At 41.6% G+C, this 27,215-nt stretch overlaps 1 protein-coding gene across 10 annotated transcripts in view; it reads right to left on the reverse strand.

Annotated features, from left to right (window-relative positions):
* Positions 1 to 27,215, reverse strand: part of ERC2 (ELKS/RAB6-interacting/CAST family member 2) — a 1,021,362-nt gene that overhangs the window by 742,601 nt on the left and 251,546 nt on the right. For all 10 annotated transcript variants that reach the window (XM_056804190.1, XM_056804183.1, XM_056804182.1 and 7 more), the window contains one exon: positions 3,611 to 3,766. In XM_056804190.1, the coding sequence (XP_056660168.1) occupies positions 3,611 to 3,766 (156 nt within the window). The remainder of the gene's footprint in view (positions 1 to 3,610; positions 3,767 to 27,215) is intronic.

The raw sequence follows: 27,215 nt of genomic DNA on the forward strand, positions 1-27,215 counted from the left end.
CCAGACGATTAGCGAGGTTCCTTCCAATCCAGCAATTCTATGGTTCCATTATCCTGAGCTTTTTAGAAAACATTCCCAACTCTCCTGTACATGTATAGAGATGGTTTTCCATTTGCTACATGCTAGAGTTCATATATAGCATCATGGAAGTGGAATTATTGGTTTCATTACAGAAATAGCCAAGTGAACCAGAAACTTTGGATAGAGGGAGTCCAAAGCCACCCCTGGAAGTCCAGGTAAAAGGGAGGAGATGCCATTAATAACAGAGTATCTGCAGCTCTTAGATCAATGAGAAAGAAGTCAGAAGACAGTTTAGGATCAATGAAGAACATTTATGAAATGCCTACTATGTGCCAGGCACTGTACTAAGTACGAGTCATACAAAAAGAGCCAAAAGGCAGCGTTTGTCCTCAAGGCACTTACAATCTATGTAAACAGATTTGTAAAAGCCAGCCCTGGGCAGAATAAGAAGGAAATATTAAGAGAGGGAAGGCACTGGAAATAAGAAGGGTTAGGGAAGGCTTCCGATAGAAGTCAGGATTTTAGTTCAGACTCAAAGGAAGCCAGAGAAGTCAAGAGTTAGAGTGCAGGAAGCGGAGCGTTCCAGGCATGAGGGAAGGCTTGAGCGAACGCCCAGAGCTGGAAGATGAATTGTTTTGTTGGTGGAACAACCAGGAGGCCAGTGTTGCTGGTTAAAAGAGTATGTGATGGAGAGTGAAGGGGGCAAGAAGTCTGGAGACATAGGAAGGGGCTGGGCTATTGGCTTTGAGGGTGAAACAGAGGATTCTGTATTTGTTCTGAAGTTTAAGAATTCTCCAAAAGCAACAAGGAAAGTTCTAGGTTCTATCCTCCACTCATCAATCTTGGGACAGAAAAAGGTCTGGGTAAGAGGGTCAAGAATAAAAAGAAAAGAATGGCCCTGAAGTTCCTCCCTTTCTTTTGTGGTTAGGGAAACTGAGGCCCAGAGGAGAAATGGGGTCCCAAAGAGAGATGACCAAGGCAGGATCTATCTCCAGATCATAATTGGCAAGCCAGTAAGTCATCTGGAAGCTGCCCCATGTTGCCTTCCACTGGAGAAGAACTTGGAGGAACTTGGTTCTAAGGAGAGCACTGGACCTTGGAGTAGAGAACAGGGATTCGATGACTTCTGCCCCATGACCCAAAGGAAGTTTATGCTGGAGATGAGACGTTGTAGCTCCATGTGGCAGTGCCTAAGTCTGCCTTTGGTCCTTCCTAAGAAAGGCTTTGACTAACTCATCTTCCATTCTGACCTCCCTAAAGCCTGGGAGCACATCCGTCTCGGGGCACACAAAGAGCCTTGTCCCCTTGTCCCTTCGCTCCCTGACAGCCAGAGAGATATGGCCTCTCCACTGATAGAGATCATGACAAGGGGCAGAATGAGTATCTTCTGGTGACATCTTGAATGGTAAGATAATGAGGACGGGAGCTGCTGAAAGATGGGAGGAGGCAGGTATGCCCTCGGCGGGGGGGGGGGGGGGGGGGGACCCATATCTAAGCAGCGATCAAGGATTCCCCAAGAGCGAGGCTACACAAAATCAGCCCCCTCCAATGAAAGGAATGTGCCTCTGACTCTACCCAGAGAGCGACTGGGGGAAATGGTCAGAGCCCAAACTGAAAGAATGGCAATGGAATGCTTCAGATAGTCTTCCTGTTGAGCACCAGGTTCATCTACAGAGTCCAAAGGCTAAATCTCCTCAATCACCCTAAATCTCCAGTTGCACTGATATGGGCGGGGGAGGATGTAGTAGTATAGACAATGGCCCTGGAGTCCCTGGTTCAAAGCCTACCTACTACTACCTTCATGAATGAACAGGTCATACCACCTCTATGGCTGAGTTTCCTCATCTGTAAAGAGAGGAACTGAAAAACTAGATGGCCCCTTAAGTCCCTCTAAGCTCCAGATCCTAGAACCTGAGTTCTAAACCATTTTCTATCACTTCATATACTCTGTGTGACCTTGGACAAGTCATTTAAACTCTCTTGGCTTTAGTGTAGACATTCATGAAATGAAATCATTGGGCTATATGATCTGATCTCTGAGGTCCTTCTAGTCCTGAATCCATGATCCTGGAGCCATGTTTCATCAGATGAGCCACAATTTGGAATCAGAGGACCTGGGTTCAAATCCCATTCACTACCTGTGTGATCTTGGTTGAGTAATTTTAGGGTTCTTCCACCAAAAAAGAATAGCATCAGATGAGATGGCCTAGAAGATTAGTTCTAGAGCCATGACGCTGAGATTCATGCAAGAAAACCACAATGTATAAAGCAAAGGAGATGACTGGGTTTCCTTTAGCAACTGTCTTTATTTTTGACTCAAAAAAGAAATCCTTCCTGCTCCCCAATGGTTTTCTTACAGCAGGTCACACTAGTCTTACACGCCCTCCTTAGCAATAAATAAGATGCAGAAATAAATAAGAATTCAACCTGGAATGAGAGCATCGATTGGATCCAAGGTGACGACTGTATGTACAGATTTTCGTCTGAAGAAGAAATGCCCTGAAAATAATGAAACTACCCCAGAGAAACAGCTGAACAGGTCAAAATTAAGTGTGGAAGCAACGAAGCAGGGAAGAGACGGGGCAAGGCAGAAGAGATGGGAAGGCCAACAGTGAAGCTTTTAAAAACAGTGTATGAAGCTGTCGTCTACACTAGTCTATCAACATTTCACAGTAACGCTCAAAAATAAATATGATAAAGGCAACAATGAGTGATTCTGAAATCAGACAAAAACAGAACTTAGGGGGCAAGTGCCTTCTTGCCATTGTTGACAAATGGGCAGGGAGAAGAGTCGAAAGGAAAGGACTAGGGAAACTTGGTGGACCTTCCAATGTGGAAACTCCCACTAACGTTGATTGGTCATTCATCCATAACATGCAATCTTAGAGTGGCCTAGGACATTAAGAGATTAAGTGACTTGTCCAGGGTCACACAGGCAGGATGTTTCAGTAGCAGAACTTGAACCTAGGTCTTCCTGAGTCAGAATCCAGATTGGTATCTAACCATTATTATGCATTATTATTCATTAATAAACTATTAAGCATATATATACATATATGTTACATACATTTATATACATAAATATACTACATGTTAGTTAATACATAAAGTATTTTGCAAATTTGGATAATTGTTATCATAATGTCAAATTATTTCTTTAATGGAAACATGAGGAAACTAAAAATTAACTTCATGAAACTCATAGAGAAATTAAGGATTAAAGTATGGACTTCCAATGACCCAAAAAATCTAAGTCTTTCATTTGGCTTGAGCCTTTTAATTTTTCCAGAAGAATCCTAAGCTCGTAGCTCTAGAGCTGGAAAATCTCCCAGAGTCCAACCCCCTCCTTTTACATGTGGGAAAACCAAGGCCCAAGACGTAAAAGCCATTTTTCCACAAAATGGTGGAATTTGAACCCAGGTCCTATGCCTGTAAAGCCAGCAGACTCTCCACAGGCTTGGCATCCCTTGCACTAAACAAATGGCAGTCAACACTGAAATAGCCCAAAGCAATGCCATTTTTCAAAAGACCCAAGTCGCCCTTCAGTGGGTGGTCAATGTCCCAAGGCATTATGGGGATATGTGATCACCTTATTTTTCATGAACTTGGAATGGCTCTTGTAAACCTCCACTTGCTTGATCTCTTCTTCACGCTCCTCTGTGTTCAGGACCCCATTGGCTTTCAACATCTGGATTTCATCTTCCAGATCCCGTATGTTTCGCTCCAATGAAGCAATTTTGGTGTCCTGTTGGTGAAAAATGGAAAGAAAATGTTATTTTCAGCAGTCCCAAAATGGGATTTAAGGCAGCGATTCTTGGAATGCACATATATTCACTTTGAAGCATAAACAGAGGCTTGAACTCGGAATATGAATATATGTATATGTATACGCACACACACACATACATAATAGTTCATTAAAAGTCATTCATTCAGCACTCCCTGTGTTCCAGGTACTGTTCTAAACAGTGGGATTACAGAGAAAGCCAGAACAAATCTGTGTCAGAATATATCTCTAGGAGCAAAGAGATCTAGAGAGATACACAAATGTAGACATATAAAATATATTTGTTCACACACGCCGTACACATTTATATTTTCACACAAGGATTAGAGTTCTGGACTTGGAGTCAGGAAGACTTCAGTTCAGATTCTGCCTCAGACCCTGACTAGCTGAGTGACCCTGAACAAGTCACTTAACCTTTGTATGCCCCAGTTTCCACTTCCATAAGTTGGTGATAATCACACCCACCATTTGAAGATCAAATGAGATCTGAACAAAGCTCTTGAAGACCTTACGATGCTACATAAACGCTAGCTGTTATTACTATTGACTTCAATAAATATCTATGTTTGTTAAGGAAAAATCTTTATGATTGTGGAACTGGTGACATTCCAACAAGAACCCCAAATTTGCCTCGACTTGCACTGAGGCCCAAATTGACAAGGTGGGTCAACAAGAGTGCCAGTATCCCAGGAAAAGCAAAGAAGGCGATGACAACGACGATGACTAGGACTGCTGCTACAGCTGCCACTCACTCAGGCTTCCTTTCGAGTTTGCGGGGTGGGTGCTCTCTGAATGAACATCACAATCCCCTGCTGAGGGAGTTACTCAAACAGGTTTCATTTTCTGCATTTCTAAGACAAGGAAGCTAACTCACCAGGAGTTTACGTGCCTGGATTAAGGATCAAAGAAGCTTCGTTCTAGAACTAGAAAGACTCCAGAGGCTGGTTTGCCCAATTCTTCTCCTTTTACAGATGAGGAAACTGAGGCCCAAGGAGGGTAAACAACTCACTCAATGTCTCCCAGGAAACACACTTCAGAAATAGGATTTGAAGCCAGATCCTCTGATCCACAGGTGAGGCTCTTTCTCCTTTAGAACACTGCCTGGCCCGAGCCAGAGTCAGGATGGGAATTTGGGTGCTCCTGACTCCCAAGTCCAGTTCTTTACTCAACTATCTACGCCATATTGCTTGGCACTACCTAGGTCAAAAACGTTGCCATTTGGGATATCGTTCCCAAGTCTTTCTTTTAAAAACCACTTGAATCCATACAACAAAATTTTGTCCACATATATTCATGACCACACTGTGAAAGGTATGTTTGGAATTTGGCTCTAGAACAGTTGGAAAGTCAAGTCCATTGATATGGACCAAGATGGGCGTATAATAGGCAGATAGAAAAAGGCAAAGCTCCATACTGAGTCCTCATGAAATGTTACGGATGCCCTAAAAATGGAAACAGGGCTAAGAAAGAGACAAGATGTATGGAGGTCAGGAAATAGGTTCCAAGCCTGGACCAGAGACATTGTATTATCTGGTATGAAACTGGCAGGTTTGGACTAATTAAACTTCTCTGGAATTCAGCCTGGATCAAAATCAGAATAAATAAGATGCGTTTATAGCTTTTATATGTATATATAACATGTATAGATGTATCTCTCTTTTATATATGTTTATATAAATAAGAGAAATAAATCATGACTTCCTTCAATGATCAATCAAATAATCATGAGATTTATTAAGTACCTACTATGCGCCTGGCCCTCTGCATCAAGGAGAAGGTGCTTGAGCTAAACTCTGAAGGAAGCAAAGGCTTCCAGAAATAGAAATAATGAGGGAAGGTGTTCCAGGCAGGGGCGACAGCCTGTGCCAACAGAGGTAGGAGGTAGAAAGCTTTGTGTAAAGAACAACCAGTTTGCCTGAAATCTAGAAAGCATGAAGGGGGAAGCTGTGGCATCAGCCTAAGAAGCAGAATTATCCAAAGAGCGCAAGGAGCTCATCGACAAAAGACTCACGACATAGGTGCCTCAAGTGCAGAAACAAAGGCAGATGATCGAGGGTCAATCAGAAAAAGAGCCAGGCTCAGGGAAATGTGCAGGGAAATGAGGCAACAATGGGAGGAACATTCAGGTTAATAAAAGGATTTGGATTTTTAATAATCCTGGAAGAAGGTAAGGAGGAAGAGGCCAAGATGAGCACCTCAGAGGCAATAAGACCACTGCTTTTTTTGGGGGGGGATGAGGGGATGCTAATGAACAACACTGATTATTTTCTGCTGTTTTCACTTCCAAAGAAAATTACGACATTTTGAATACTAAAGATGAGACTGAAAGAGTTAATAGGGATTCAAAACCAGAGATGTGCCTAGGCTTTCCCAATGGATTCCAGTCCCCAAACCCTGGATCCTTTACACCCCAACATTCAGAAGGAGTGGTCTGGGGTTAGGGATCTTTGGAAGATAACAGGTGCTAGGCCACACGATTTAAGAAGGACAAATGCCCTGATTTTCTGTGACTCTATGTCCGCTCTGCATTTCATTTCCATTGCTAACAAAATGATGCAGCACATCATTAAAAGTGTGATTTATGACCATTTGGAAAGGGAAATGGCAATCTCTAAAAGCTAACGCGACTTCATCAGGAATAGATCAGGCCACCCTCGCTGAAAACACCTCCTTTTTCACACCAACCAACCAGATTGGGTGACTCAAAGAAATGAGGACATTTTAGGCCTGGATTTGCACAAACCATCTAATAGACTGCCTCGTCCTAGCTTTATTGACAGGGTAAAGAAATGTGGACTAGACACCAATACCACCAGGCAGATTAGGGAACAGAGGATGGTAAGAGCCAAGGAGTAACCACTGGCTTCGCTGTCCTCTTGGACGGATGTCTCTGGTGAAGGGCCCCCAGAGATCTAGATGTTTAACATTTTTATCACTGCCTTGGATGAAGGCTCGAGAAACATTCTTGCCAAATTTGCAGATGTTACGGAGTGGGAAAAAAAAGCTGTCATGATGAATGAGACTGTCCAAAAAGACCTCTAGAGGCTAGAATGCAAACCAGAATTTGACACAATGGAAATGATGAGGGATCCGGGTCAAGTTCTATACTCGGGTGAAAAAATCTATCAACACTACAAGTTCAGGACTGAAGAAAAGCTCTTGTGAAAAAGCGAAGAGGATGGGATGGCAGTGGACCATAAGCCCAAGAAGAGACAACAGCCAATGATCACGTGGCGCCCAATATAGTATGATGCCCTAGTCTAACATTAAGAGAGGAATGTTATCAGCACTGAAGGTGTCATCATTTTGCCTGGTGAGCCAACATCTTAAGAGGTTTGCTCAGTTCTAGATGTGTTCTAGGAAAGATGTTGACTGCTGGAGAAAATGTTAATAATAACAGTCAGTGTTGATTGACTGCATACTGGAAGGTCTGCAAAGAATTTTACATGCATCATTTGATTTGATCCTCACAACCTCCTTGTGAGCTGGGGGTCATTATTTTCCCCATTTTATCAATGACAAAACAGAGGAGGATGTGGAAGCAGGGGGTTAGGGACTTGCCCAAGATCACCTAGCTAATAAATATCCAAGAATGGATTTGATCTCGGGCCATGGTGACTTGAATGCAAGGGCCCTTCATTCTAACCAAAGGGTTCTCTGCACTGTCAGAAGTCAAGCCTCCAAACCTTTATCAGATGCCTACTACGTGTCAGGCACTGTGCTGAGTGCTTCAGAACACTTTTAAGAAAGGGCACCGAGGGTAATGTGAGGGGCACCAGCCATTAAAGGGTCCATGAATGAGTTTGGAGAAGTTAAGCCTGGGGGGAGGGAAAGAGGACGTGGGAAGGACGTGGCAGCTCCCTTCAAACATTTAAAGCTGCATGATCATCACATGTTAGACCTGGAATTAACCTCCAAGGTCCTCTCCACCAACGTGGGACTGTGCAAAGTTCCTGTCTGTACCACTGAAAAGAGTCCCTTTGAAAGCAAAAGGCTCTGGAAAGGGATGCCATAGTGTGGGTACTCACTCATTACCTTCCTGGAAAACCTGTTCTGATTTTGGTTACTTTGGGTTTTTTTTTCTTATGTCAAACCTAAAGCTACCTTTCTCCTGTATCAGTCAGTAAACATTGATTAAGCACCTACTATGTGCCAGTCACTGTGCTAAATTCTGTAGGTACAAAGAAATGTAAAAAACAGTCCTGCCCTTGAGGAGCTCACGTTTGATGGGGGAGAAAATATGCAGATGTAAGGTGTAAACAAGATGTAAACAACAAAATCAGCAGAGGGAAGGAAGGTACGAAGGTAGGATTTAGCTGGGACTTGAAGGAAGCCATCCCTTAATCCTTGTTCTGCTCTCTAGAGCTTAGAAGAACAGCTCTTTACTATGGGGGTGAGGGAAGGGGAAGAGAAGGGGGAGGAAGAGGAGAGGGAGAAAGAGACAGAGAGACAGAGAGACAGAGAGGGGGGGGGGAGTGGCTTTGATGGAGGAGTCCTGGGTTCAAACCCTACATCTAATACAAACAAGCTCTGTAACCCCAGATTCGGAGCTTAATTTCTCAATATTCCAGGTTACCGTCTAAGATTATAATTTGCAAAATTATTTGCAAAAAAAAAAAGGTACCACCCTACCTTGATAAAAGAAACTTCCTCATCTGGGCATTCTCTGTCCTACTGAAATCACAGGCCCAATGACTAGCCCCTAGGTGTCAGGGCTGAGAATACAAAGAAGGGCAGAAATAGCCACTGCTCTCCAAAGTCTACCATCCAATGGGGGAAATATCATTTCTCCAACTCGGAAATAAAGCAGAGAAATGACTCCATATTTCCCTAGGACTTATCAAATCAAACTTTTAATACAAAAATATCCAGGAAAATCTCATTAGGCTAGTAACCACTCAGTAGCCCCTTGCATTATTATATTTGCAAGCTAAGCATCCCATTGCAAAGATAGCAGACATTTAATTAGGGCTGGAGTATGAATACAAATTGAAATCAACCCATCCAATTATCTTCCAAGGCTCTTAGTCATTCCGGGAATCCTAGCAATGAACACAATTTAGTGGCTACTCTGAGGAGTTTGAGTCTTGTTTTAACTTTCCCTCTTTAAATTATTTCCTATTTATCCTATATAGAGCTTATTTATACAAAGATGATTGCTTACTGTCTCCCCCATTAGACTATGAGCTCCTTGAGGCAAGGATTGTCTTTTGTCTCTTTTATCTTAGCTTAACCCAGTGCCTGGCAAATATTTAACAAATGTTTATTGACTGACTACAACTACCAATGAAATGCTGGCACAATTTGTTCATAGAAAGTAAATAACTTATAAGAAATAAAACTAATGTGAACTTTTTCAGAATTACTACCAATAGGAGGAGGCATTACAATAATAAACTCTCATTTATGAAACTCTTTAACATTTGAAAATAACTTTATCTGTATACATTATTGCCCTAAATCATCACTGTGAAACAGTAGGGTAGAATGGATACCATAATTAGTTTGTAGTTAGAATGTGGTAGATTTGAAACCATTTTCTGATACACTTACTGGCTGTGTAAGCCTGGATGCAATATTCATCCTCTGAGACTCAGCTCCTCATTGATAAAAGGAGTTAGTCCCTATGGTATCTTTCAACTCTAACTCTATGAATGCTTTGGTCTCCAGTTTCCTCATCTGTAAAATGGGATGAGGGTTAGAAATAGATGGTCCCAAGAGATTAAGAAAAAGCTTTTGACAAAGTACAATGCTTATTTATACTAAAAACCCTACAAAAGATAGGTAAAGAAGGATCTTTTGAAATATAAAAAGTGTCTGTCTAAAATCAAAAGGAAGTCTCTTATCCAATGAGAATAAACTAGAAACTTTCTCCATAAATATAAAGGGAAGGCAATGATGCTCATTTCCACCGTGTTAGCTGATATAGTTCTAGAAATGCTTGCAATAGAATTATTATTATTAATTATTATTAAGGAGCATATGTTGGGGAGAAAGATGTGAGAAGACTGTAAAGGGAGGAGTGGGGCAGGTTCTGAAGGACTTTGAATGCTAAATAGAGCATTGATTATTGGGTCCTAGAGGTGACAGGGAGCCACTGGACTTTATTGAGTAGGGGCATGATATGTTCATATTCATGTTTTAGAAAAATCACCTTAGTGGTTTTACTGAGGTTGTACAAGAGAGAAAGAGAGAGGGGGGACAGGCAGACCCCCACTTGTAGCAGCCTACTGGTTAGAGTTGGAGTCAAAGTCAGAATTAAAGTTAGGGTTCAGTTATACTTAGTAATTATTAAGAGCTATTAGAACTGATGGAATCAAAGGGAAAAGAAAGGCTAATTAAGGACTCAGAAAATTATCCAAAAAGATAGCTTCTATTATATATGAAAGCCTTCTGAAAAATACAAAGTTATTTTTATGTTCTTTGGTTCAGGACCCATGAATTCATTAATGCTGGAGGAACTTCCAATGTAGAAACCCCCTATTCATGTAAATCAGGCAAGCAAGAAGTCACAGAGCCTTTATTGAAGTCTTACTATGTGCCAGACACTGAGCTAAATGCTAGGGACTCAAAAGCAAAAACAGTCCTTGCTCTGAAGGAGCTTATATTTTCATGAGGGAATAAACAAGTAACTCTCTATAGAAAGAGTAAATGGAAAGATACTGTTCATCCTTCATTTTCAAAGAGGTCCAATGACATTGCAGGATGATGTCTTCCCTTGCTCACCAAGTGGACTGGAATAAGTTGCTCAAAGTCATCAGCCTCACTCTCTCTTCTACATTTTGGAGATGGAACTCAATCTCAGAGGGAAGACATTGTCAAGGAGGGGATGGGAGACCAGCAGGGCTGCCTGCAGAAGGGGAGATTTTGGCTGGGTTTGGAAGGAAACCAGGGGAGCTAATTGGGGGGAAAGGAGGAGGGAGAGAATTTCTGGCTTGGGGATAGACCAGTGAAAAGGCATGAAATGGGAAGATGGATTTCATATATAAGGAAAAGCAAGGAAGGCAGCATTGCAGAATGGTAGTATATATGAAAGGGAATCAAGTGTAAAAAGCCTGGAAAGTATGAAGACATCAGGCTTAGAAGATCTTTAAAGGGCAGACTGACTGACTATATGATGTATATGATATATGTCTACAATAATTTATAAATATATATATATATATATATAATCTCAGATATAATTAGGAGTCACTAGACTTTATTGAGTGAGGAGAGTGGGATGTGACATAGTTGGGTCTTTCTCTCCAGGAAAAGCACTTTGGCATCTTAGTGAATGATGGAGAAAAGTGAGAAGAGATCTCAGGCAGGGAGGCCACCATTGTGGTGCACTTGTCTAGACATAAGGTGATGGAAGTGGTGTCAAAAGCAGATAAAAGAAGGGGACCTCCCCAGGAGATGTTGTAAAGGTAGAAATAACAAAATCTGGCAACAGACTGATTATGTGGGGTAAGTACAAATCAGTAATGCACTGTGACTGTGAGCCCAATTGACTAGGAAAATAGTGGTGCTCTGGATGGTCATAGGGAAGATGGGAAGAAAGGAGATATTGGGGGTGGGGGTATGAGTTCTATTTAGGGGTGTTGATTTGAGAGATCTAAGATATCCATTGGGAGATGTCCAAATGATAGCTGGTAATGTAGGATTGGGTCAATAGAGCTGAGATAATAACTGAACCCATGGGAGATGAGAGTAGTATCTATCACCAGGAGAGAGTATAAAGGAAAGATCATTTGTCATCATTGGATTCAACAAAGACTCATTGAAGTGTCTACTATACACTATACTACATCTCTCCTCCTCTTCCCCTCATTAGTTTACCTGGTTTCCTTCCAAACTCAGCTAAAATCTTCCCTGGACTTGATGCTGAGGATACCAAGGAAAAAATAACCACAGTTCCTGCCTTCAAGGAGCTAGCCTTCTACTAAGGGGAAAATAATACACACAAGACAAATAAATGCAAACCCTCTACCAAATAACTTCATGGTAGATTGGGAAGTAGCAGCATTCAAAACAGTGGGGAGGGAAGAATCAGGAAAGACCTTGTATAGGGAGTGGTACCTGAGCTGTGCCTTCTGTTTACCAAAGAGTGTGTTCCTGAGAAACATAGATCAAGAATCTAGGAATAAAATTCACTGGGAAATCATCTTTCCAGCAGTTGGGCAAAAAGGGTTTGTTTTAATGGGGACAGGATCAGGGTCTCCAAACCCGCTGCTTTCTCTAAGCATTCAAGCTTTTAGTAACCTCAGACTCATCATGAGGATTTAAATGCTTGTTGGTTTTATTAAACATGTGATCACAGGTTCTTGGTGTTCTTTGCTTTTTCTACATCTTGAATTTGTCACCAAAGGGTGTACAGACAGTTGGTTAATGATATTTGGCTGTTGTGAATTTGGCTTTCCACCCATACATGAGGTGCCATTTAGTAATTAATGAAAATGCCATCTTTGAAATGAGTTACAGCTTTTTGTTGGATTACTGGGAATCGAGTAGGACCAAAGAAGTCCTAAAACAAATTGGACATTAAAAGTCCCATAATTTAGTGAAGATTCAGAGGTTTCTTCCCATTGGAAGCTCAATTCCACTGGAGAGTAAAATTTGTAAGATGGCATTTTTATTCAGGCCAGGTGTTCTGCATTATCTCAAGCTAGAAGAAGAATGAATGGGTATTATAGGAGACACTTCAGGAAGGATATACTTTCTCAGTAATAATCCTAGTCCCATTTGGGAAAGCTGCTTCAAAGGAAGCAGAAATCAACCCTGGCAATCTACAGGAAATCTTGTGCCCAGCAGGAAAGTAACGTGAGAAAGTTATTTCAGATCCCTTCAAGAGGGGGAGATAAAAGAGACAAAGGGGATCTCAGGTTCAGAAGATAATGACCTTTGTACTTAGACAAGTGGGGATATGGCCAAGAAAGACAAACTGCAATGATAGGAAATGCAGCTCCTAAAACTGGATGCAAACAAAATGGTGGTCATTACAATTGATTCTCCTTTCCATCTCATTTTGAGGAATTACTAGTCAGGATTTATTTTGATGCTAAAGTCCTTAAAATGAGAGAAATTGCTAAAGCATTAAGCTGCTACATTATACAGGGTGTTCCAAAAGTCTTAGTATAGTTGTAAACTATTAGCTGTATTAAAGCTTAAAATAGCACTGAACCTCTGTAGTCTAGCTCCTAAAACTACTATTCATCTCCTCCTCCTCCTCCCTCTCTTCCTCCCTCCCATAACCTCTGTCAGATCTGAAAATTTGTAAAGTTCTGCCCTCCTATTTTTCCAAAGAAGAAGGCAATTTCAAATCAGGAGGCTCAAGCTCTACTAATAATTGATTTTCCAATAAGTAGAAAGCTCCCTCCTTCACCTGATTAGCCAAAAACACCAAGGACCCTCTTTCCAGAGACCTGGTACTGAGTAAGGAGAATGTGCTTTCTCCTCTAATGATTATAACTCTACCAATCAATCGAAAGAATAAACTAAATGTGAGCAAATCATTAACTAGTTTGGAAGGAATGAAATATTGTGATCAATGGATGAAAATCGATGAACCACACAAAAGTTGGGTTGGGATTACACTGAAAGAATCAGAAATACTTCAGAGCTTATCCATAGCAAAATAAGCCAATTCACAACTGAGCACTCCAGTAGGAGTATTTTAGCTAAAGGCCAATCCAATTCCAGCCAGGGGTAGAGGGAAGAAGCTCCCTCTTCATCCCCCCCCCCCCTTTGAAGACCTTGTGAATTGTGAGGGAGCAGAAGACTTGGATTTCCCTTCAAGGTTGTCAGCAGTATGTACTCATGAAAGCTGCTTCTGCATAAGGTATTTCAGCTATACCTAAGAAAGGCAACTTCAGGCCTCTACAATGGCAGCAAATAACCACATAGTGGTTAAATGATTTGGCCTAGATCATGCAGGGAGTAACGATCTGATACAGGATTTGAACTCGGGCATTCCTGACCCCAAGTCTAACCCTCTATCCACTGCATCAATTAGCTGAAAATGTTTTACATACATTGGCTCATCTGATCTAGCCAACGACCTTGAGAGGTATGTGATACAAGAAACAATGATCATTTCATAGACAAGGAAATGGAGATGTAGCAAGGTTAGATGGCTTGCCTGAAGTCACAAAACCAGTAAATACAGGAGTAGTACCTTAAAATTATTATCATATTATTGGTATAAAATCTCAGTAGTCCAATGAAAAGAAAGTACTGAGATGATTTTTGGTAAATGTTTTCATCCATCTACATCTCTGGCTGTTGTACTATTTGTAGGAAAAGTTTTTCTCATTTCATTTGCATAATCTGTGTGGGCTATAATGAAATGGAGCTGGTCTGCAAATTGATTGCTTTTGGTCTTAAGTCAATATGAAAAAGTCTCTCACATAATTGGCGTAATTCAGAATATTCCGGATATTCAGAAGTCAATGTAAGGATTTTTTCTCAAGATCTACCTGAATAATTACCTTCATTTGCCTTGCTAGGATAGGTCTGAATTTAATGTGATCATTGAGATAGTTTTGAGGAAATTCTATTGGACAGACTATCTTCTACAAGCAAAAGAACAATTATAGAAGTAGAAATAACATCAAGGACATAAGAGCTTGGAATTCCCAGGACAAGTCCTCCATATTAGAGATGCTTTCTCATGTCCCCACCAACATAACCCCCATCTCCCCCACTTTAAGCTTTCTTATTTCTTGTTTCATCGTTTCAGGTTGTCTTCTGTCCTTGATAAATCTCTGATGCCACCCATGTGAGTAAAGATTGTAACCCATCATAAAGGATGAAAGAAGAGATTGGACATTTGCTCAGAGAGGATGAGTTCATTGATGATGAAGAAGAGATAAAACTGTTTGATTTCAAATCTGCTTGTTCTCTAAGGAGCATTATCTTTGGCCTCAATAGGAAAGGGCAAGAATGGCCAATAAGGAAGTGATGTCCAAGATAAATAGAGTAAAAGAATACCTAGCTGAAGCTCAAAGTAATGTAGACTAGTGAATTATAATTCAGGTACTGGAAGAGATAGAAAATTGGATTGTTGTTGTTGTTCCTCCTTTTTTTCAAAGAGGACTAATGGCCTCATTGGTGATGCCTTGGCTTTTGAGGGAGTTAGACTGAAGTGAGGCAGAATTGCACAAAGTTATCAGTCTTACTCTCTCTTCCAGAATCACCCAATTCCTGTGGCAAAACGGAAGTCAGATGACTGGTTATGGTCCAGGATGCAGTAGATCACCTTGACTTCTTCAATGTCTGACCAAGTTCTAAGACACCACAGAGCTTTTAGTAGGAATTACCTACCTGTATTAGACATCACAGTTCTATATATATGTATATGTGCATGTATACATATACCCATATGTTCACAGATGTGAGATGTGATATTTATGTGTGTATATATATACATATATATACATATATATATACATATATATATATATGTATATATATATATATATAGAGAGAGAGAGAGAGAGAGAGAGAGAGAGAGAGAGAGAGAGACAATAGTATAGATATATGTAGAGATATATATTATCTCCCAGTTGGTAGCAAAACGCTTTGCAAATCTTGGAGATGGCTTACCATTTTAATTTGACATAAACGATGATGATAATGACAATAACGACAGCAAATTTCTAGATAAGCATGGAAGAAACAGGAAGAAAATCTCCCAAGATGATAAGAAAGCAAAGGGCATTTTTGTCCCTGACTTACTGAAGCTAAAATAAACATTTAAAAAAACAAACTGCAAATGCGATCCCAAGTTATGTACATATTCATGTACAATGTATGTGCTCATGTGCCTCCATAAGACAGATGTGTACATCTGCATACATGCCACCACTCACAATGGCTTTGGGGGCCCTCTTCTCCTTGTTGGGATGTCATCACTTTTCCTTTTGAACATCAAACTCATCGTTCTGTTAAGCAACTGAGAAACAAATTTTGTTCCTCTCTAGGAACAGCAGAATGTTGTGGGGGAAGGAGGAAGGGAGGGAGTAGGAGGAAAATCAGAAAGGCAATAAAACTGAGTCATCTGCCATTACAGTTGGGCCATTGCTGGATGTCACCATGTACTCTCCTTCCACATGTACTAAGAAGCGATCAGTAATCCATTATAAAAGATGAATGCCAATATATTTTCTTTCCATTTTAATAAAGGGTCCCCAGAATGTCCTCAACAGCGCCCACAAAGCTTAGTGAGTCCTGTGCTTCGGTCCAGGGACATGGCGGAAGACGAGCACACAAAAAGGGTCAACTTAGTCTAAAGAAGACATGATCCAATGAGAAGGAAATGTCTCTGCATAATTATATTACCCTCTATTTAGAATAAAACATGAAACTATTATTACTGGACACCACAGAGGCTCTGGTCGGCTTCCTTTTTAAACCTCTCTTGCTGGGGATGGGAGTAGAACTTTCCAAACCTACAACCTTTGGCCATGTAGACTCTGGAAGGATTTATTGTATGGGGCTAACCACTGTTCTAAGGGGCCAAGTTAATCACTAAAAACAGAAGGAAAGGTTTGGCATGAAATACATTAGAAAAACAGAATTCATGGCTCATCATCGGTGGTGAACTGCTTTTTATTTTTTGTTTTTAATCATCAGACCTTGAAAAGATGAAGAACTGTAAAGCATGAGAAGGTACAAAATGACCTTTTATAAGTAGAAAGAAAGAAGTCAAATATTTTTTGTTGATGAAAAATCCCACATACTGCAGAAATCCAAATTATGGCTTAACTCAAAAAGATCAAAATACTTTTCCCCCATTGTACCGTAATCTATTGTTGGCATTTATTTTTTAACAAGGTCCATTCACTGGAAATACTCATTTTCTGCCCTCGGTTCCACTGAGGACGGTTTACCAGGGAGGACAACATGGGGCTGGCATCACTGGAGAAGTGGCACAGGGTTGGTCTTCAAGGACTCATTTTATGAATACCAAACGAAGAGGGTAACACATTGCAATGGCTTAAAGGCAAGAAGATCCAGACTTGAATCCTGCACTGGCTTTCCCAGTGTTAGCCATTATGAGCTTGAGACAACCCTCCAAGATTCCCTGTGCCTGCCACATACTAAACACTTACTAAATGCTGGCTGACTAAATGAATGGCTACAGGATGGAATTTCTCAGTGAACCCCTTGAAATGGTGAAAAGGGAGGATAATAAGCAACCCAGGCAAAGAGCAAACTTGGGAGCAGAGCCCCGGTGGGAGGCCAAGAGGGGGAAGATGATGCTCTGGGCCCCATTCCTGACCTTCTGCACTTCTGAGCCCTTTCTCTCCTTCTGTCTCATCCTGGACCTTCCTTTAGCACCTAGGGCCTCCTCGTCCTGACATCCTCAAACATCCCTGCTGACTCCTCATCCAACTCAAGGCCTATCCCTCTTCTCCCAATGGTGAATTAATCCTTTGGCGAGCCTCTACTTTGTGAAGGGGCCCAGACCAGCCTGCCTTCTAGCTTTCTAGGCTTTCCCTCCTTCCTATCCCCTTTTCTGTACTGCCTCCATTAGAGTGGCAACTCCTTGAGGGCACAGACTCTCTTTATGTTTCTATTTGCCTCCTCAGTGATTAGTACAGTGCCTGGCACATAGTAAATGCTTAATAAATGTTTCCTTCCTTCCTTCCTTCAGTCTTTCCTTCCTTCCTTCCTTCCAAAGAAAGTTGCTAAATTATAATGACCAACTTTGCCCCAAAGAAGAGACAGGAGCAGGTACCTCCCCAAGCAAGGGAAGTAGGTGGTACAGTGCACAGAGAGCTGGACCTGGAATCCTCTCCCTGAGTTCAAATCTGACCTTAGACATTTGAGAGTAGTGTGACCCTAGGCAAGTCACCTATCCCAATTTGCCTCAGTTTCTTCATCTGTAAAATGAGCTAGAGAAGGAAATGGCAGACCATCCCAGTATCTTTGCCAAGAAAAACTCAAATGGGGTCCTAAAGAGTCAGACATGAATGAAATCACTGAATAATAAGAACACCAAAACTTCCCCCCAACTTCCTGCAGAGATGGGGGGGGGGCGCTGTAATGTATCTACTATCAGACTTTTTCAAAATATTGGTTAGTGCTACACAACTGGTTTGGGGGATTTGGGGTCCTCTCCTTTTCTTTAATTCTTTATTCCTAGGGATGGCTTCCTGAGAACAGGGTGAAGATGAGAGACAGTAGAAAATGTAGTTCATATTAAAACAAAAGCTATCGCTAACATTTTATTTTAAGAATACTCCACTCATCACCAATGTCAAAATGTGAAGAGTTGTTGTAAAAGAAAGAAAAGGGCATCAAAGGAATTATAGGATCACTGAAAGTCCAAGTACCCGCCACTGCTCTGTGCAGAAGTGGGGGGCTACAGGTGTGTAGCAGGGCCTCCTTTTTCTAGGTTTTGCTGAATTTTTCTTCTTCTTTTTTTAATCTTCCAAAAGGCAGAGGGCACAGTTTGGATGACATGAAAACTCTACGTTTATACAAATTTAAAGAAGTGAAAGGCACAAAACATCGAGCAAGAAGGAATGGCCAATAGTATCAAATGTTGAGGAACATGAAGACTGAAGGAGAAAAACACACGGATAGATAAAAGCTATCAGCAACCTCAAAGAAATTCCCCAAATTCCAGCTCCACAAATTGTTTCCTTAAGGTACAAAAACAAGTCTCAAGCGTCCACACGTTTGTGATCACAAACAATGGCACAATGAGTTCAAAATTATTTCTATTTGGCTTAAGGCTGCACTGTGTTCTAATGCTATTCATTATTATATAAGCTAAGTCTGTTTTATTTAAGAAAAACGTTATCTCACATCCCTGGCCAAGTCCGATGGAAGAGCAGAAGGAGCGCTGGGCTGGGAGGATGGACGAGCCGGGTTCAGTCCTCACCTCTGAGACTTCCTGGGTGGGGGAGCCTGTGCGATAGTAACAGTAATACTAAAGGATAATACTTGCACATATGTATGAGCACTTTAAGATTTGCAGATCACTGTATAAGAACACAAATAAAATCAGTTCTGAAAAACTAACCAATATATTGAAAAGCTCTGGTGGGGCATACGATGCTCTGCGCTTACAGTCCCTACCTCTACTGAGAAGCAAGAGGAGGTACCTGCTCCCATCTCCCCTTTCACACCAAGGTGCTCATTATATAGTGACTTCATTTCATCTTCACAAAAACCCTGTTAGGTAAGAGCCATTATTTCCCCCATTTTACAGATGAGGAAAAAAGAGAAGCGACTTTCTGAAGATTACACAGCCAGAAAGAGGTCCTGGCAGGATCTGAACCCAGATCTTGTCTCCAAGGCCACACTACAATCTCTGCATCCATTTTCTTTGGCTTCTCAAGTCTCTTGATCTTCAGGGACTGCAAGCAAATCCCAAGGATCTCTCTGTTCAGTAGTAGCTGATTTACAATCTGCACAAAGAGAGAGAATTCCCATCCTGAGCTCCCCGTGATGACAAAATCACAGTCTCCATATCCTGGGGTGTGTTCCCTAAAATCCTACTCAGAGATTGCCCAGGGCAAGAAATTGGGCATAGCAGGATTAGGGTGTGATGGGGGGCCAGGCAGAGATTTTGAAATTGCCACAGAAGTCCCCCAAGAAGAGAGTGCCATGGACACCTGGGAAAATCCAACACCATGCCAGTTTCTGTTGGCTGGCTGCGCTGGGTGAAATGATGGGGCAGGTAACCCAAAAGGGATCATCTTTGTGGCTTGGGGGAAGGTTTCCTGCCATCCAGAAGCCATCCTATTTTTGTGCTTCCATCCAAACAATCTTTTTTTTTCCTCTCTGAAGATCAGAGAGCAAAGCAGGGATGGTACTAGAGAGGGAGGGGAAGGACTGAGTCACCCAAACGGCTTCCAGATGAGAAAGCAGTCATCACTTGGGTCTCACTCCACCCTCCTGAGGGATGACTTGCAATCTCCATCCTCCTCCCAATCTCTGAATCGAAGGAGCAGCTGGAATTCTAACTCAGCCTGGCCTTAATGCCTCAAATAGTCGGTCAGTGGCTATGGGGGGTGGAGAGAAGGAAATAGAAAAAGATGAGAACTGGGAACCAGTATTTTTCATGGAAAGGTTAAACGAAGAAGCCCTCCTGCCTGGTAATTCTTCTTTTCATTGCCATTTCCACAGTTCCCTGTTTAGACACCTCCCCCCGACCCATTTTTCTTTGGTCCAGATCCATTGTTTCCTCAATGTGAAGAACTCCCAGTAGAGATTGGTCCCTCCTCTGTGACTTAGATTCTTTTTTTTTAATCCTCATTTTCTGTCTTAGTAACAACTCTAAGATAGAAGGGCAAAGGCTCAGATGTCTAAAGCCAGATTTGAACCCAGGTCCTTCTGACTCCAGGCCCACCTACCTCGCCCTGGTGACTTAGATTCTTATAGAGCTGCCCAGGAAACAGAAGTGATGTTGCTTGCCCAAATGTACAGTCCATTGTACAACAAAGGCAGGACTTCCTGAAGGCACAGATCTTCCTGACTAGGTGGCACAGTGGATAGATAATGTGTTGAGCTGGGAGTCAGTAAGATATGAGATTAAATTCAGCCTCAGACACTTAAAGAGCTGTGTGACCCTGGGCAAGTCACTTGATCTAGTTTGCCTCAGTTTCCTCATCTATAAAATGAGCTGGAGGAACAACTGGCAAACCCTCCAGGATCTTTGCCAAGAAAAGCCCAAATGGGGCCACAGTGTAAGACAAAACTGAAAAAGACTAAACAGCAACAAAGACTTTCTGAGAAAGCTCTATACCATTCTGGTCAGTATATGACAGAGGAAGCACTTGAACTCTGGACTTCCTGACTCTAAGGCTAGTCCTCTACTCACTACCTGTACTGCCTTTCTGGAACTCCTCTGATCCTGAAAGATGCAGAAAAATACAGCTGTGTTCAAAACTGGTTTGGCCCTATGGAAATCTACCCAGGGACCTCTTAACTCCAAGCGGGACCAGATCCATGGGGCCCCAAGGGGGTCGGATGGGAAACTCAGTGACTTTCCATCCAGGGCACGTGATAGCACATTATCATTATGGAAACTTAGAGAGGGAAGTCAACATGGGTCTTGTGGTTGCCTCCCCAGCCCTCCTGGCTCCCCTGCTCGCCAGGAAGGAAATGACAATCCCTCCGTAAACAGCCAGCACTAGGTCATCTGAAGCTCTAAGGGGAAAGAGGGCGGTCTCTCTCCAGCGGCCCAGGAGCCACTGCTAAGACAGAGGGAGCAAAATGGAAAATCCACATTTTAGCAGCCCCCTTCGCATAGACAGATGAGCCTAACTGGTCGCTGGGCATTGAGGAGTATCCTGGGCCATCAGCTAGCGCAGAGAGAGAACCAGCGTTTCTCACCCCCGGGGCAAGAAGCACAAGGGTGTATACAGATCACCTCTTTAAAGACAAAGTTTGGTCATAGGTGGGAGGCTACTCAGTCATCGGGGAATGCCAGAAAGCCCAAGATCCTGCCAGGCTAGGAGTGCTGCTAATAGGCTGCGACTCTGAGAAGGGAGAAAGCATGGCGGCACTCCCATGGAATAGCACTATGGATGGCTAACAAGTTCCTAAGCTCAATTGTTTCTATGCTCTGAAGGTCTGAAAAGACTGTGAATGCCCTCAAGATCTGAGCACCCTCTTCCCAACCATTTCCTGGGGCTTAGAGCACGTTCAATTTGGGGCTCAGAGTATCATTACAACTTCCAGGATGAGCCCAGCTTTTTGTCAGGGAATGGAGGATTCTTGCAAGGTGGGGTAAAGTCCTCCCTCCATCAGGCCAAACCTAAGTTTGGCTGATATCTGGCATCCCCAGATTGGAGAGACCATGGGCAATAATCCAAAGAAATGAAATCTCTGGGCAGCTGGGTGGCTCAGTGGATAGAGAGCCAAGCTTAGAGACAAGAGGTTCTGGGTTCCAATTTGGCCTCAGACACTTCCCAGCTGAGTGACCCTGGGCAAGTCATTGAACCCCCATTGCCTAGCCCTTACCATTCTTCTTCCTTGGAACCAAGCCCCAGGAAATCACTTTGGAAACCAATTTGAAATTATACAAGTGGCTAAAAACAACTAAGAAGAGCCTACAGTATCCTCACCCTTTGAACTGGAGATTGTTACTGGGCTTCTACCTCAAGGGAGTCATCAATAAGAAGAAAGTTCCCAAATGCTCTAAAATATTGATAGCCACATTTTCTGTGATAGCAAAGAACTGGAAACCAAACAGAGACCCATCCACTGAGGAATGGCTAAATAAATTGTGGTAGGTGAATGTAATCAAACGTTACTTCACTAGAAGAAATAATGATGTATGTAAGGAGTTCAGAGAAGTCTGAAAGATCTACCTGAACTGATACAGAGTGAAGAAAGCTGAGCAAAGTAAACAGTACCTACAGTAACTATGCTAAGAGAAATGACAACAATGTCACCCTAAAGATTGAAGGGGACTCAAATGAAGAAACAGGAGAAGCAATCCACAGCAGGTTGCACCTGACACAGGTCTTCAGACTTCCAATGAACCAATTATTTCTGTTGATTTTTTTCCTCTCTAAAAAATACTATTTGTCACATTGGCTGGCTCCTGGAGAAGAGAAGGGTTATTGGGGATAACTGATGGTGCAAGAAACAGAAAATACCATTAGAGACTTTTTTAAAGACTCACAGGGCAGTTGAGAAGGGAAGGCAGGCAGGAAAAATGTCTCTGGTCATAAGTCACCCTGGGAAAAAAAGTCACCAATGTCCTTCTCTTCTACACTCTTAATGGAGGTATAGTCAACTCACAGCTGCTGGTGACAAAGAAGTGAGAATAAGTTCTGCTCTAGTTCAAAATCTTCATTGCCTTTGGCCAAATCTCAGGAATCGGAGCTATATGTTCAATGGGTTAGGGAGCTCCTGGATAAGCAATCTCCCTCTACCAATGCCAGCCAATACCTTTATAACTAAGAATCTCACAGTATTATTTAGAGCACAAGCACAGGATCATCAGGGACATAACTTGAACTCAGAACTTCCTAGTTCCACAACCAGTTTTGTATCTACTATGGCATGTAGGCTAAGACTTTTAGAGTATATCCATCCTAACCACAGCTCTCAATGAGATTCATACGTAAACTCAGATTTAAATCTAAGAGATTTCAGAGGATTTCTAGTCCAACCTTGTCCCCATTTTACAGATGAGGAAACAAAGGCCAAAGTAAATGATTTTCCCATAATTCTTTAACAAATACATGAACTCAAAATAGAAACTAGACCCTGCTCAGCACTTCTCCCCTCCATCACACTGCCTCTTAAATGGTTAAAGCCAGAAAGGATTTAATGGAAAATCTTATTGATAAAATAATGACTAGAGGGTGAATGTTGAACTCCAAGCATTTACAAATGAGGGCATATATTTCCTTGGTGAATCCAAGAGACCATCACTTCAAATGTGCAGCATTAAAGGAAATTGTTGACTGATGGTCCCTTGTATTTCCTTCCTGTTTATTTACATCTATTCAAGGAGGTTGTTCCCACACTCCCACCTTGAAGGCAGGAGTCCTTTCATTGTTCTGCCTAGAACAGAGGTGGGCACACAGTAGGTACCTAAGAAACATCGGCTGATCTACTGATTCTTCTTCTCTACCACATCTCTGCCCCCACTCCCTGGGCTCAGGCACACAACCTGCCAGACAGAAAGGACTGGCCAGAAATGTGAAGGGAATGTGGCCAGACCCAAATCCAGTTTGGCCCAATCAAGCAATGAATCCAGTAATCCAAGTCTCCATTCTCATCACCACACCTTGCATTGTTTTCTCTGCTTGGCCACAGACCAGCCCAAACTTGGGAAAAGAGTCCAATCAGACTCAAGACAACCCAGCAAGTGTTTGTTGTATGGCAGACCTCATCAAAAGTGTGTGGGTACGCCTGTGGTCAGAGCAGGTACCCAAAAAGTATTGCACCATGCAAGAGTGGTGAAGGAGGGGAGAGGGAGTCATGTTAGACCATCTCTAAAGTACCTCCCACCTCTAAATGGAGGATCCTAGGAAAATGACTTCCTCAGCAGGCTCTGACCCACAATGACTTTGCATACCTGACCTGATGGAACAAAAGCCAGGAATTGTCCATGGATGGGTCCTCTCATTTCAGTTAGCCCATTTGGCTGCCAATTTTAAAAATAAAATAAACTCCCTCTGTTAGTAAAGTGCTACAATTGCTCCCCAAGGTCATTAAATTCTAGGGTGTATTAGTCATTCAAGAGCTATCACTCCTTGAAATGAGCTCCAATGGAGCCATGTATTTTATGAGCACAACTCTCAGAGGACTTGGGGTGGGGCCATAAAAGCATGTGCACCTGAAGCAAATTTACCAACTTACAGAAGCCCTTAGCACATAGTAGGCCCTTAATAAATGTTTGGCTAATTGATATAAGATGATTGACTGACATAACCCCCACCTGCTCTTCATGAAGTGGCAACTTTGACTCTGAACACCTTTAAAGAGACAGGTGAACAAGATCCTGCCCATTTTTTGCTATTGACAATTTCTTGCCTTTCTATTTCATCAGAGTTAAAAAATAAAAACATAAGCATAAAAGCTGTTATACTTAAACCCAAATGGAACAAGGTGAAAATTTTACAATGATCAAAAATTCAAATCAGCTGGGTTCTATTTGCAGTCTCCAGAGGGATTAGCTTTCTCCTGAGGACAGAACTAAGAGTAGAAGGCAAAAGTTGTCCAGAAGCTAGATGTGGAGAGGAGGGGAATGGAATAGCCTAAAAATAATTGGAGCTATACAAGGGTAGTATGAGCTGTCCTAGGGTAAAGTAGCATATTCTCTATAACTGGACATTTACAAACTAAAGCTAGAAGATGACACATAAGGGATGTTGGAGAAGGGATTTTTATTCAGGTACTAATTAGACTAGATGCCCTGCCAAGCTCTCTTTCAATTCTGAGAATCTGTGATTCCATGATGGAAAGGAAGGGGAAGAGCTGACTTTTGTAAATAGTCCTTTTATTTTGACAATAACCTATAACAATTGAAAGGGGAAGCTTGGTTGTTGGTTTTTTTTTTTTTAAGTACTTAAGGATTGAGTCATTAAAGCAGGAAAAAGTGGAATACAACTACATCTACAAAGGCACACACTTTTTCTAAGACACACAAGCAATTTTCTAGTGCAAACCATACATAACATACCTGCCATATCAAATCTCGATCAAAATTAAAACATGGTGCTCTCTGAAAGAAGATAAACCACAGATAACTTTATTCACAATAGGTCCTTCCATTTTAACTCAAGTGACTTGAACAATACCTCTATGATTGGTTGCCAGAAGATAAAACTATCAGAACTACCTGGGAAAATAATATTTCTCTATCCCCTCACTGACAAATGCTTTCTGCCTGGAGACCTTGTGATTTTAAGATGTGCAGAGAATCTGTCTCACAAAGAATAACCCTGTTCAATAGGAAACTTACTGACTATGCAAAACAGAAATGTTTCTCAGTGGTTCCAAATAGGACTTTATTTGGAGCAAAAACTCAAGGAATCTCAGACCTACTGTCTTTTTCTGATGGATGGCAGATGAAAGAAATTGAAAAGTTACTCTGGGGGCTATTTAGAGGATCAACATATGGATTATAGATTGTTGTTACCTAAGCAGAATTTCACTTGGAAATTAGTTTTCTTTTTTAGCTCTTTTTTAAGGCTTGGTAACTTGGAATTTTAATAAAAGGTTGTTCAACTCTGAGCCTTGGCTAAAAATTAATATGAAACTTCCAGAATTTTAAATCTTGTCTAAGAGAGAGCTAGATGCCCTCCCCACTGAAGCAAGAATAGGGTTACCAAGTTGCTCAAACTATCCCAACAGTTGGCTCTGGAATCTGAGCCTTCCTCAACTGTTTCCCATACAAGCCCAAAAAGGATCATCACTTGGAGTACAGGGGAAGTTCAAAATCTGAGCTTCTGAGGGCTGAGAAAACATGGAGAACCTGAGTATCTCCTAACAGCCTGCAACTTGACTCATCCTAAAAAGGTAAAATGGGTGTTAATGAATAACAGATTCCTCCATGTCTTAGCACAGAAAGATATCTCTTATTAAGTAGACTAATGATCTGAGCACTGTCAGCTATGTGCATAAAGCAACACTACAGTCTTACATTATTGCTAAATTTGATCAGTGTCTTCCCTAAAAATGGATTTCCATGTTATTCTACTGAATTGCCTTGAAAGATTTCACTTATTAATTTTAAGAATTGTGGGGGATTTGTCCATTTTGGGTATGTGATTATAATGATGGAAGCAGTGACTAGAAACCAATATGAGACCTCAAAGGTCTATTTCAGTCCTAAATCTACAATCTCATCATCTTTTCTTTTTTAAAAAACACTTAAAAACCATTCAAAAAGGGTGACAAGAGTGGGTATAACACTAAATGTTCATCACTAATGCTGGGGGAGTGTTCACTTCTGTGAAACAATCAAAGACCTTCTAAGATGCTACATAGGAGCCCAGATGCCCAGGTTTCTCAATAGAGATTTTGAGAACTTCTGTTGATCAGATAAGTTGCTTGTTTTAGGCTCCTATAATGGCATGGGTTTAGGAGAGCATCCAACATAGAAACTCCCATCCACTAATACAATTTATCTATAAAATACAGTCTTGGAGCTTTGCTGGGTCATAGAGAGGGTTAATGCCCCTTAATGGCTTAAGACCCATTTATTCAAAAGCATACTCCTTGAATGCAGAGACTATCTCATTGTTATCTGTGTAGCCCAGCTACCAAGGAGAGCTCCTGACACCAAGCAGACATTTAATAAATATTTGTTGGTTGACTAATAGATTTCTAGTTTGAACCTTGGAAGACATCTATTTAACAAGCCCTAGTATTAGAGCTGAAAGGAACCTCAGAGCCTTTTAAACCAATGCTCTCCTTTTACAGATGAGGGCCCTGAGAATGAGGGAGGTTGTAATTTGGCAAAGACCATATAGAAGGTCATGGTGAGAGGCAGGATTTGAAACCAAGTCACTCAGCCTAAAATCAGTGTTCTTCCCATTCTACTACATGGCTTTCCCTTATCCCTTCATTTTACAGATAAGGAAACTGAGGATCAGGGAGTTTATATAATTAGCCCAAGATCACACAGGCAGTAAGTGATAAAATGGGGATTAAATTTGATTCCAAACTCATTCATTGTCATGAGCTGGAATATACCACAGGCTGAAGACTGTATATACCCCCAGAGTGGCTCCCTAGATACTTACCTAACCTGTTTCTCCATAGTGAACAAATTATCAGAATTCTTATCAGCATAATGTATATATTATTTACAAGCCAATTTTAATCAAACCCACTTTATTCCATTTTGACAAAATCCTTGCCTTCTGTCCTAGAATAGATACTAAATGCCAGTTCCAAGGCAGAAGGGTGCCAACCCACTTTAAATGGACTACCTCCT

This window comes from Monodelphis domestica, chromosome 7, assembly GCF_027887165.1.
Source record: "Monodelphis domestica isolate mMonDom1 chromosome 7, mMonDom1.pri, whole genome shotgun sequence".
NCBI classification, from domain to species: domain Eukaryota; kingdom Metazoa; phylum Chordata; class Mammalia; order Didelphimorphia; family Didelphidae; genus Monodelphis; species Monodelphis domestica.